The sequence below is a fragment of the Elephantulus edwardii genome, unplaced genomic scaffold, assembly GCF_000299155.1.
Source record: "Elephantulus edwardii isolate Elephantulus edwardi_28Jun2011 unplaced genomic scaffold, EleEdw1.0 scaffold00262, whole genome shotgun sequence".
NCBI lineage: Eukaryota > Metazoa > Chordata > Mammalia > Macroscelidea > Macroscelididae > Elephantulus > Elephantulus edwardii.
The window spans coordinates 2,068,089-2,081,405 of record NW_006400012.1 but is presented as its reverse complement, the minus strand read 5'-3'; the positions used below and the strand labels follow the sequence as shown (position 1 = coordinate 2,081,405).

The 13,317-nt window shown below is 39.2% G+C and overlaps 1 protein-coding gene across 1 annotated transcript in view; it reads right to left on the bottom strand.

The window, feature by feature from the left end:
• Positions 1 to 13,317, bottom strand: part of TTF2 (transcription termination factor, RNA polymerase II) — a 64,423-nt gene that overhangs the window by 12,280 nt on the left and 38,826 nt on the right. Inside the window, exons 11-17 of the mRNA XM_006899576.1 lie at positions 12,836 to 12,986; positions 8,896 to 9,001; positions 6,293 to 6,474; positions 5,440 to 5,593; positions 5,094 to 5,185; positions 3,242 to 3,324; positions 1,560 to 1,693 (exon numbers count right to left, since the gene is read on the bottom strand). Of these exons, the coding sequence (XP_006899638.1) occupies positions 1,560 to 1,693; positions 3,242 to 3,324; positions 5,094 to 5,185; positions 5,440 to 5,593; positions 6,293 to 6,474; positions 8,896 to 9,001; positions 12,836 to 12,986 (902 nt within the window). The remainder of the gene's footprint in view (positions 1 to 1,559; positions 1,694 to 3,241; positions 3,325 to 5,093; positions 5,186 to 5,439; positions 5,594 to 6,292; positions 6,475 to 8,895; positions 9,002 to 12,835; positions 12,987 to 13,317) is intronic.

Genomic DNA, 13,317 nt, shown 5'->3' with positions numbered 1-13,317 from the left:
AGGACCTGAAGCACCTGCTGCAGAGGGTCAAGGACTGCAGCCTCCAATATGGATTGAGGCTCAATGTCAAGAAGACAAAGATTCTCACCACTAGACCAACTGACAGCATCAGAATGGATGGTGAAGAGATTGAGATTGTTCACAGCTTTAGTTTGCTTGGCTCCACAGTCAACAATCTTGGCACCAGCAGCCAGGAAATTAAAAAGACGTATTGCGATGGGAAAGTCTGCTGTTAGGGACCTTTCCAAAGTACTGAAGAGCAATGGTGTCTCTCTGGAGACTAAATTGTGTCTGATACAGGTCATGGTCTTTACAATCACTTGTTATGTGTCAAGAGAGTTGAACAATGACTAGGGAGGATAGAAGGCGCATTGATGCCTTTGAGCTGTGGTGCTGGAGAAGAGTATTGAAGAGTATCATGGACTGCTAAGAAAACTGAAGAGTATCATGGACTGCTAAGAAAACAAACAGGTTCATCCTGGAGAGGTTTACACTGGGTGGCTCCTTAGAGGCAAGGATTCTGAGGCTTCCTCTGACATACTTTGGACATGTTGTAAGGAGGGGACCAGTCCTTGGAGAGGGACATTGTGCTTGAGAGGGTGGAGGGACAGCGCAGGAGGGGAAGGCCTTCTATGAGGTGGACTGATTCAGTAACTGGGGTAATAGGGATGGGTGTATTGGAGACAGTGCGATTAGCACAGGACAGATTTTAGGGCTGTTGTACATAGGGTCGCTATGAGTCGCAAGCGACTCGACAGCACATAACAATAACAACTATATTGGAGTAACTAAACCCTGTGTGGGAAATTTTCCCTGAGTCTTAAAGTTTTGTCTTGAACAAAGAACAGTAACTGCTATTGTTTAAATGTTTTGCACTCCATGTATCATTGTGCCCTTGAAATGTTTCAACAGTCAAAATGTGTCCATGTACCTTTGAATGTATCACTGTGCCCTATAAACCCCAAGTAGCCCAAGCCAGTAAGGGTATAAACCCTCCTACCCAATGCTAGGGTGATCCTGTTTTGTTGCTGGGACCCACGCTATACAGCTAATTAAGGACCTCACCTGTAATCCTGTGATGTACATCTCTTGATTCGCTAAGCATAACATATGAACATTAGAGTAGCAACAAGTTATAGAACAACAAGTTATATGACCAGTTTTTTTCACAGGGTCACTATGGGTTGTACTCGACTGGATGGCACTTAACAACAAAATGACCACCAACAACAACGGTGGAAGAAAGGGTGAAGGAATTAGGAAGATCCAGTGGGGACCTGAAAGGATGGAGTGATAGTGGGCACAGGTCAGTGGGGACCAATTTTATAAGACACAATGTATAGGAATGACTTTATAAAATATAACATGAATGAAGGAATGTGGGAAACACAATGTATATAAATTTTGTAAGCAAACTAATATTAAAATAATTAAAAAAAAAATAAAAATAACCACACCACCATTTCCCTTGATCTAACAGACTGAATTGTAATTGCAGGAGACTGAAATGATCTCCCATGGCCCCTCTTGGCAACCAGATGACACAGGGCTTTTCTTACCGACTTCAGTAAAGACAGATGGCAGCAACACTGACGGAGTCTCAGCAACTGGGACAGTATGTGGATGGTGCTGGATCCTTGGGAGCTTGCTACTGTACAGTGTCCAGGCGCACTGGATCCAAACTCCTGTGCCACTTCCAAAGGGGAAAACAAAGCACAAGAAAGAGTACAGAGTTTGCCAAAGGAAAATATAGAGAATCAAGAACTAATCAGAGCTGTTTGTTTAGTATGAGTTTCAACAAAATGGTTATATCTCACTTCTATTTCAACCAAGAATTAAGCCAGGTGAAGTACTGATTTTCACCACAGACATCTTGTCTGGGGCCAGTAAGTCCATTTTTTAATTACAGAGACCCCATATGACAGTGTAGAAGCCCCCACAAAGTTTTCTAGGATGTAGTCTTTTAGGCTGTAGTATCTTTCTCCTGTGGAGGTGCAGAGTGTGACTGAATAGTAGCTTAACCATTACACTGCCCCACCCTTTAGAAACATAACTGCTACCTACCCCTCTAAATTTTATTCATTTGGTTGGTGAGAATATGCATAGCAAAATATATACCAACTCAACAGTTTTTACATTTATCATTTAATTATACTGATTAGCTTATTTGAGTTGTCCAACAGTTCTTCCTTTGCTTTCCTAGTTGTTCCTTCCTCATTAACATGAACTCATCATCCCCTAAAGTCTTGAGACTTACTGTTAATTTGATCTCATACAGGTAGTCGCTGAAAAAGCATTAACGTTCAAGACAGATCTTTTTTATTTAATTAGCTATTGTTTACTTTTAAGATGACTTTAAGGGACAATTTTGGTTTAGGATGATCTCAGGGCAATAGTTTCAGAGGTTCATCCAGTCTTCATGGTTCTAGGTATGAGAATTAGAAATTCTGTTCAGCATCCACCCCCACGTTGATAAGGATTGTAATAGATTCTTTGATTAAAATGTTCAAAATGATAGCCAGGTATTATCCAATTCTTCTGATCTCATAGCAAAGAAGGGATTTAGTTGTTTATGGAAAAAACTAGTTACACATTCCATTTTCTCCTTCTTCCTGTTACTAAACGTAAACATGGATCAACTGTTGTGTCCTGGATAGCCAGCCACTTAAGGTTTGAAAACTGTATCTACTGCACAATGAACTAGGGGGTGGAACAGATGCACTGAACATTTTATCAAGATCAATTAACTGAGTTATTTCATGAAATCATAAACCTAAAACCCTCAAACCAAGGAATCAACTCCTATGTTTGGTTGTTCAAAGCTGTCTCACAAAGTACGTTTTTATTGCTCTTATTATAAATATGTCATACAGCTTTTGCTTACTCAACTTTCTGACAACTTATTAACAGCAATTACAGTAACAGGCTTTGCAACATGTAATTAGTGTGATTTCAACAGCACTGTTTACTCTCTTTTCTTCCTCTCTCCAAATCCTGTTAATTAGAAATAAACTTTGGCTTTTACATTTATCTTTTCATATCGTAAGTACCTAATAGTGTTTTAAAAAAGATTTAGATATGAATTAAAAAATTGTTTAGATGAACAGATCTAATGTCTAGTAAATAAATATCTTTTACTTTGGCTTGAGGTTCCTGGATAAGGTCAAGTCTCTGATAATCTCTCATTTGTTATTTTATGAAATCTGAATCCCCATTTTCATTGTGGTATCTCACTGCTCACCTCTACTGAATGGGTTATCAGGGCTTTTTCCACAAGGGTTGATCTCATTTTCATGTCTTTTTAGATAGGACTGCAGAGCTGACCTGCCTCAGACCAAAAAAGAAAATACATATATAATGGTCACTGAGCTTAAATACATATTAAATTGCTGCTGTTTGTGCTTGTCAAAGAACCAGAACAAGTTTCATAGACTTGTTAGGTGCTGTCAAAACCATAGGTAGCATTTTTCAGAGGTTATGAAAAAGAAATCATTATTTAAAACACCAAATTAATAGTAACTGGTGTTGGTTTCCAAGGATGTAATGGGAGGGAGAAGGGAATAAAAACTAATAAATAGGTAAGTTTTGTGAAGGGAAAGGGAATATATACCAATATATGAGGGGTTGATCAGACATTTCAATGACTTAATTTCTTTAATCACCTGTAATTAGTGTTATAAAACAAAATGTGTATGAATGACTGGAAAGCCAAATGATACTTTAAACATTTCACCCAAAGGAAAAGAAAGCAATAGAAATAGTTAAGACCAGTCAGATCCAATTTGACGGAACACAGAAAAAAAAAAAAAAGATAAAAAGTGGGAAGGATAGAAAAACTCTTATAAAAATATAATAATAAACATAAAGGCTTAAAAAGAGAGGAAAAGCCAGCAGCAACAGCAAAGTTCAAGAAGGCAGCAAACAAAAATGCTGGCAAGGATGTAGAGAGACTGGAACTCTCCTTTGCTCCTGGTGGGTATGTAAAATGGTACAATCACTACGGAAAGCAGTCTGGCCTTTCCTCAAAAAGGTGGAAATGGACATACCATTTCACCCAGCAACTCCACTGTTGGGAAAATACCCTAAAGAAACCAGAGCCGTGATGCAGACAGATGGAAGCACACCCGTGTTTATCTGAGCACCATTCACAATAGTGAAGAGACTGAAGGAGCCCAAGTGACCATCAACAAACAAAAGGATAAAAAAAACTGTGGTACATTCCACACACAGTGGATTATCATGCAGCACTTAACAATGAACTTGTAGAACACTACACAACATGGGTAAGCCTGGAAGACTTTATGCTTGAAAGAAATATCTCAGTTACAAAAAGACAAATACGGAGTAACACCATAGTTAGAAAAATACAACTTGCATGATTGGTGGGGGAGAGAATAGGAAATGAGTGAGTGGACAGATAATGAACACTACACTGGAATAGGTGAAGGAAAGGACTATCTGAAAGGAATAGATGATCAGCCATTACAGGTACAACAACAATCTAACAAGACGGGAGAGGAAGGAAAATGTATCAATGAATGAAGGAAAACTCATTCTGTAAACTTTTACTAAAAATCAGGATAAAAAAAAATACATGAAATACAAATAAAAAAGATCACCAATCAGGGGGGTGGGGTAAGGGAGAAATACAGTCACCCTGGAAGTGAGATATTAATTATGGAATTCAGGGAAGGTCAAGAGTTCAAGAGATAAGTGAAATATCAATGGCATGAAGGATTATAAAGCAGTTTTTGTTTTTTGTGCCAGTGATACACTGAATGACATCTCACTGAACAAACTGGGATTAATTTCCTTATTCTACCCTACAGGGACTAAACAGATGTGTACAGAGCAAACACCTCAGCACTGCAATACAAGGAAGCCAATGGAAGAACAAGTTAAAAAAAACCTTCAGTATGTACTTGAGACAGAACTGTGTTGGGAGAGAGAAGAGTCAAAAAGGAAAACCAGTAAATTATGAATCAGTAAGCTAAAAAATACAGTTAAATAACACTTGACCTTCAAGGCACAACCAAATGAAAGCAGAAGAAAACAAAATTTCATGTGAAAAGGTGTTTCTGCACTGCACACACCTTGATCTTGCAAAAAAGACACTGTAAACACTCTCTTCATCTTCTGAAAGCCTTAAAGAATGCAACTGAAATTTACGCTTGGGTAGCACCACCTGGAAGAATTAAAAAGAAAAAAACCCCTAGAATAAAAACATACAAATTAAAGGGGTATTATGGAGCAAACTCCACAAATCTAACGTTAGAAATCTAGTCAATCCTAGGACAGCAGCTTCCACCTTTCTCTAAAAATGGTAATGCTGTGGCCACTCTAGAAAAACTAGGCAGGAAAATGGGATCATCAAAGGCAAGGTCCAGTCACCTTCACCTGTTCCCTCCCCTCCTCAGTACCAGGCAGAAAGGAGATTACCAAAGGCTTGCCAGTGGAGTCCAGCTGGTCCTTGGTTCTCCTCAGCAGAAGGCTCTTGGTTAAAATACTTAACCTTTCTCCTCCTTTCTTTGAGCCATTGTCAACCTGATTCTTCCAAAGACTGAACTCATCAAATGGAGAACAACGAAGAAACCTTTTTCAGTTGGGGGAAGAATGGTGCAGAGTCAGGAAGCAGCAGCATGGGAAGATAAAAATTCAAAGTAAGATATTAAATGAAAACCAAATCAGACTTTCTGTTATAGCTGTCATCAGCATAGCTCTTAGGCAGATCGAAAAGATCCAAGTCAATAATCAAAATTACATTATAGAAAACCACAGTCACATCATAAAAATATCTTTCCATTACTAAGTACATTGTTACAACAGGACATGTAAACAATAGCTGGACTTTATGCCTAAAGTTTCAAGGAATACAAAAAAAAATTTCCAAATCCTCTTACAAACCGACAAGAATTTTTTAAAAATAGCATTCTTTTCTATGTGCTTCAAATAAATTTTAGCCCTGACCTCAAGTCAATATGTTTTAAAGCAAAAATCACCCAAAACATTCACTGCACTGAAGAAAAGATGACTTCTGGCTCCTTTAATTAAAACATCCTATACTGTTGCATAACAAAGGCTGGATGTAATCGAAGTCCTGCATCAGCCAGTCAATCAACAGTTACTTTCTCATCAATATTAATGCTTCTGTTCTTTGAAAGCTGACAAGCTTGCCATCTGATAATCAAGAAAATGTGGCACACATTGAAGCAGCTCTATTGTGAAACATGAAAGAATTAGGAAGGGTTAGTGACAGGGTTCACATTTACATATTCCTAGAGAGTTTGCTCACTTCAGCAGGGAGTACATGTCCAACAGGTTGTTCTGAATGGGGGTTCCTGTGACAGCCCAGCGTGCCTGGGCCTGTAGCTTACACACGGCAATGGAGGTCTGCACTCGGGGATTCTTAATATTGTGTGCTTCATCCAATATAATTCGAGCCCAGGCTATTTGAAGCAAGGGTACAGAGATGCCCTGGAGGAAAGACAACAGCACAAGAAAATGGACATGTGTTCAAACAGAAAATGAGAAAAAACTGAGCAAGTACTGAGGGCCCACTCTTTCAAATGTGAAGGCTTCTGTCAGGTATACTGAGTTAGAGTTAAGTTTAAAAACCTGTAGCAGAAACTCCAAAAGGTAGCAATAAACTAGTCATTTGGAAGCCCAATATTATGTTTTCTAAATTGATTTTCCATTTATTCTGTCAATAATTTTTTATTAATACTCATGGGTCCTAAGTATCTTAAGGTATCATAAGCCTGCATATTCACTCATATTAATTTACTAGAAGTCTGTGTATGTGTGTGTATGTGTGATATTAAGCCACAAATAATGGGCACTTTCTAATCTCAACAGTTTGATACAGTGTGGGGGGGAACAGAGAGATAAAATATGTCATGTACATATAATACATTTTATTGGATTGCCTAGCCCACAACAGTCATGTTCATCATTCTAGTTCTAAAACATGAAATAGCATTGGGTTTGTAATGTTGTGGTTGACAGAGGGCACTGAGTCCATTTTTTACTAATAGCCACCCCATGTGACAGAGGAGAACAGGCTGTATGTAGCCTTAACAAAAGCAGATCACTGGGTATTTCTCCCAATGAGTGGCTGGGTGGGTTTGAGCTGTCAACTTGTTGGGTGTCAAGTACTTAACTCTAAGAACATCAGGGTTCCCTGACACATAGTAAAAAAATCAATATTTGCTGAGTAAATGGAGTGCTATCACATATAAAAAGCACAAGATGCTATAAAAGACATTCAACCAAATAAGGAGAAGGTGGAAAAGGAATGAATGGCCCAGAAAGGATCCTTGAAGCAGGTAAAAAACAAATCAGCTGGGAGAAGAAAAGGGAGCATTTCATTCAAAGGAAAGACAACACCACAAAGTTGTGACAGAACAATTGCTTGATATGCTGGAGCATGAAGGAGATGCTACAGGGTGAGGAGTGTTGAAGATCATGTAGATAAGGAAAAGAGCATGAGAATCCCACTGTGTAAAAGGATCGCAAATATATCCTAAAAGTAATGTGAAACAGTGGAATTTAAAAAGTTCATTTGCAGAGCTGCTCTTAAGTGGGAAGACATGTTCTAGAAATCCCCTCAAACAGAGAAACAGGTTAATATGCTATTATACTAAAAATAAAAACATGTGCAAAAAGACTAGCCCTTGGAACAGTATTTTTTCCAGAGACAAAAATGTCCCACAATAATTATGCAATAAAATCTCTATACTGCATAACTGAGAATATCCTGGATCCAAGCAAATATTCAGGTATCCTGTGGTTATAATTGAGCATCTGCCCATTTGTAGCCTTATTATTTGTATCTCCTTTTCCTAGTAGGCCTGAAGTGTAGATGGGGTGGCAGGGATTGATGGATTAATACCAAACTATTAGTATTAAAATATTGCCCCCCACAGATGCATGAGGTATCCATAAAAACTCTTCTTGTAAATTTTCTGTAAATCTAAAACTATTTCAAAAGAAAAAGTTTTAAGCAATAAATAAAAAATGCTAGCTCACACAATAGTAAATTAAAAAAAAAAATCAGACAGTATATCCCAAATATTCCAAAACAAAAATTTCAACAAATAAGAATTTTCCCTATATTCATGGGATTATAACCACACCAACTACTACGTTGTTGTTAAGTGCTGTCGAGTCACTGACGACTCATAGTGACCCTATGAACACAAAACCTGAACACCTGTATAACTTTCATCGTTTCTTCAAGTTCATAGGGTTTCCGGAGGCAAGTTATTTCTGAAGCGGACACCGCTCCTGCTTCCAAGCTTGTTTTAATTGGGGAGCTCCACCAAACACTGTCCACCATGGCACATCAGGGTCATAATGTTCACCATCACAGAAACCACGAGTTACCTCTGTACAGCAAGTGGACACCCAGTGTTATAGAGGAATGTTTGACCAAAACCAATTAAAACCAGGCCCAAAGGACCAACTGAATTTAAGAACCAAGGCAAGGTTCAAACTCCATGAGCTCCATCATTCCACATTCCTCCATATCAAGCATTCGTATTGGCTCTCACCACCCAAAAATGCCTGTCTGGGAGGATTCTGCTGCTTCCCCAACCTCCTCCTAGTCTGATGCCACATGTTTCTTCATATAGTTTAACATCTTGAATGATTTGTTCAGCATATAGACTGAATACATTTGAGGAAAGGATACAATGTTAATGCACATCTTCCTTGATTTTAATCCATTGTATATTCCCTTGAAAACCCAACTAAATATTGTACCAAATCTTAACCTCTCTCACTGAGAGAAAAGGCAGAGGAATGAGCTATCCACTTCAACACGTGGAACGTTTAGGACAGTTCTGACCTCACAGGAAAGTAGTTGTGCTAACCCTGGCAGCCCCAAAGTCTCACCTCCACACTAAGGTTTGCACCTGGGACCTCTCCCTCATGCTTCTTTGTGGGAACCTCCTTGGCCAGAAGACTATAGGTAGTGATCACTACGTCATATGAGGAGAGGCTGCAGAAAGACAACACAAAGAAACCCTAAAGATTCTTTCAAGGACTCTGATAATGGAGTTATCATTTATATAAATGCCAATGGCTAGAAAAACAGATGATGGCAGAATTCATTAACTTATGACCTTAATCCACATACCTAATTTTATATATATAAATGCAAATTTTTTACACTTGGCTTTCTTACCTCTTATTCATGAAAATTTTAAGAGTTTGCTCATTGAAGCCAGAGCAGCCTTTCATTCCAATTAACGAATCAAAAAGGAAAATCTCTAGCTAGAGTTTATATTAAGCTAGATAATCTGAGATGAATGAAATTCCTGGGAAAGCAAGCAGCTTTACTCTTACATCAATCACATTTCCTTGTCACTATTCTATTCAGGTATAAATAGATGTGCTATCAACTTTGCCTATTCATTTTACGGGGGAGCTCTGGTGACCTGGTGGGTAAAGAATTGTATTATTAACACACACACACACACACACACACAATTGTATTACTAATACAAAGTCAGTCAGTTGAAATCTACTAGCTGCTCAGAGGGGAAAAGAAAAGCAGTCTCCTCCCATGCAATTTACAGCCTCTGAAAATGTGCTGGAGGGTCAGCTATGAGTTGGTTCTGGCTTGACGGCAATGATGTTTTTTAGTTTATACATTTTATATATAAAGACTCTAATTGGCTGCACCATAATAGATGGAGAAGAGTTTGAGGTTATTGACAATTAGAACTTACTCAGCTCTACAATCAACACTCTTCGAACCATCAGTCAGGAAATAAAAAAAATGGAATGCACTGGAAAATCTGCTGTCAGGGACCTCTCCAGCATACTGAAAAGCAATGATTTTAGAAACTAAAGTGTGCCTGATTCAGGGCATCATCCTTGCAATTACTTTCTATGCATCAGAGAGCTGGACCATGACTAAGGATGACAAAAGAATTGATGCCTTTGAGTTGTGGTGCTTTAGAAGAGTCTTGAACATACCATGGACTGCCAAGAAAACAAATAGGTCTGTCTTGGAAGAGGTGAAATCAAGTTTCTTCTTGGAGGCTAGGAGTTTGAGCTCTCACATACTTTGGGCACGGGGACTGATCCTTACAGGAGGACATCATGCTTGGAAGGGTGAAGGGACAGCACAGGAGAGCAAGACCCTAGATGAGATGGATTGATACAGTAACTAGGACAATGGGGGTAGGTATGTTGGAGTGAAGATAGAGCAGGCTTCAGAGCTGTTGGACATAAGGTCGCTATGGGTCACAGGAGACTAGATAGCACATAACAAAAACAATGACAGAAAGAAGATGGTCTCCTGACTGTCTTCATTCCAGAAGGCTCGCTTTGGAATCGTCCTCCTGTTGTGGAGACAGAAGGGAGTCATCAACCTGGAAGAAATATGAAAGATATGACTTCCACAAGTCCTATAGGCTAGGGTAGACATGTTAGCAAGGTCACACTTCCAGAATGTTTTAAGGAAAGAGTGACAGAGCACAAGATTCAAGCCTGCATTCATGGGAGACTGAGGCCCTGCACAGGCTGGGAGGGCATTCCTCGGTACTTCTTAAAGCTGTGAGTATTGATGAGAGTGCTTCATGTACTTGTCACATACACAGACTCTAAGCTGCCAGTTTCAGAACTCCAAAACCAGTGAAGTGCAGCAAATGTGGGTGCTGGGATTCCAGAGTTCCTACTTAGTTGAGTGCCTGGGCTTTTTCAGCTGCAGTGTATCCAGGGGGCATGCATGCTTCATTCTTGGGAGCTATGCACCAGTTCCAGTTCAAGCAGTCATATCATGTTGTGAGAGGGTGACATTAAAGCCCATTTTATTAAAAAGATAAATAAATAAAACAAAGACAATGAAAGACACAAATGTTTTTGTTATAAAACTTAATATTATATACATGAAAGAACTTTTTAAAAAAATAATTTTTTTTTAAACTGATAATCCTAACTCAGAGAGAGATAGCTGGACAATGAATAAGAAAGAATTGTTGCTTTTGAACTGTGGTGCTGGAGAACAGTACTAAATATTCATGGACTGCCAATAGAACAAACATATATCTTGGAGAAGGTGCAGCCAGAGTGTTCCTTGGAGGCAAACAGCTTTGTCCCACATATTTTGGGCATTTGCTGTTTGTCACATCACGCTTGGGAATGTAAAGGCATGTCAAAAGAAGATGGCTCAAGTGTGTCAGAGACTGTGAGGATGGCACAGGATAGTACAGCGTTCAGATGTGTTGTCCCTAGGGTCGTTGTGAGTTGTCCTCAACTTGATGGGACCTAACAACAACATTATTTCCATAACATCATGGAAAGATGCATAATGGAGAACAATTCCAATCAGCCTACTTGTACACTGTGACTACCAAACCAGGTATGACCAAGGTGTAAATCAAGTAAGACCTATTTCTGAACAACATTTTAGAGCAAATGCAGGTAACTCAAAAGTATTCTATACCAGAGAAGGCACACGGCCAGTCACTGCTGCCTGAGACCTATCTCTTTCTGAAATAACTATAAGCCATCAGAGTTGATGTGCTAGAAAACTGAGGGTCACAAATCTGATAATTCACCCTTTGCAAGACTGCTGCCCCATTTTTTAGAAGATGGAATACCCAATACCAGAGGCCGAGGAAATTATTCAGAAGAAAGCATTTTACTATCATCCTTGAATAGATCAGCAAGTATTCAATCCAGTTTCTAATATCAAACAGAAAACAGTATCTTTAAACCCAGGCAGGCATTTGTCCAATCTTATATTTGGTTATCTGGCTCGTGGACTCTCATGCTTGCCGACTGAGGAGCTGTTGGCTTCTGAAGCCCGTAGGCTCTAAAGCCAGCCATTTGTAACTCTTCTCCCCAACACTGACTTCTGGATCTGCCTCTGATGCCAGGAGCCTGAGACCCTTCCCGTAGATAACTTGCACACATCAGCTTTCCCAGATGCCTTTCTCTTGGGGTCTGAACTACAGACCTGGGAATTGCCAGCCTCTGGTAAGTATGTGGGCCATTTTCTTGAAATAATCTCTCGAAAATAAAGACATAAAAAAACAAACAAGCATGAAGACAAAATATAACTGATTAATGGTATTGCAAGATCTTTGTGAATAGGTTGATTCTATTCACTCAGCAAAAGCAATATATGATGTCATAACCAGAAACTCAGCAACTATGACATCCTTGGGAGGGAGCCTCTTTTACCATGGGGAATTCTTATGCCACCTGACAGCCGAGATTTCCTTGCTTTAGTAGTTTTTGTTGGAGATAGTAACACATTGTTGTTCTGTGCTGCTTGCTTTCAAGTCAGCTGTGACTCATAGTCACCCTATAAACAGCAGCTCTGAACCACACTTTATTTTATGCTATGCTCACCATCTCTGACACTCTATTTTGTGCCATGCTCACCATCTCTGATATACATGAGCCCACTGTTAAGAGTCACAACATCAATCCATCTTGTTGAGGGTCTTCCTCACCTTTATCGACGCTCCACCTTTCCAAGCATGATGTCCTTCTCCAAGGACTAGGCCCTTCAAATTCTGTCCAGAATTGCATCACAGCAATACAGAAGCCTCTTCACTGACAAGACAGGTGGTGACTATGCTTGAGATGTATTAACCAGAAACAGAAGTAGCTCTCTTGCATGGAAGGCTAGAATTGTACCACTGAATGACCACTACCTCAGATAAATATCATCAGTCTCAATTATATGAGTCTCAAAGAGAGTGGACTGGCTCTATATGGTGTTCATTCTTAGTCAACCCTATCAGCAATGGTTAACTGGGTCCTTAAGCAAAGACGCTGAGAACTTCTAAGATTGTGGTATTTCTGCACTTACACTTTTGCACGCTGATTCCGGTTTGGCCCATGATAGAGATAGACTCTTAGTTTGTTGTGGCTCACATGTTTCTCTACTTCATTTTTCCAATGATGGATCAGGGAAGCAGGACACACGATTAATGTTCCATGGGAAACAAAGCTAGAAGACTCTTGGAAGATGAAAAAATAATCAACACCAAGTTAGTCATTAATTTTTCAAAGGTACTACCACTTTCTCTTCACTAACTACAATTTCAAGTAGTACTTTTAACTCTTGTTTTTACAATGTTTTCCATTTCTCCCATGAAAGTGTCAGATAAAAGAACACAAGGCTTATAAGAGAGAGGAAAGAGTCTAGACGTGGCCTCAGTCTAAAAAGGCAATGCAAATTAAAAAAAAGAAATAAAATAAGAAAAGAAGCAATGCATTCACAATGTGGCCAGATACAGAAGCTGGATCATTTCCTGGCACTCTTCGAGATTCAGCATGGAATCACTGAAA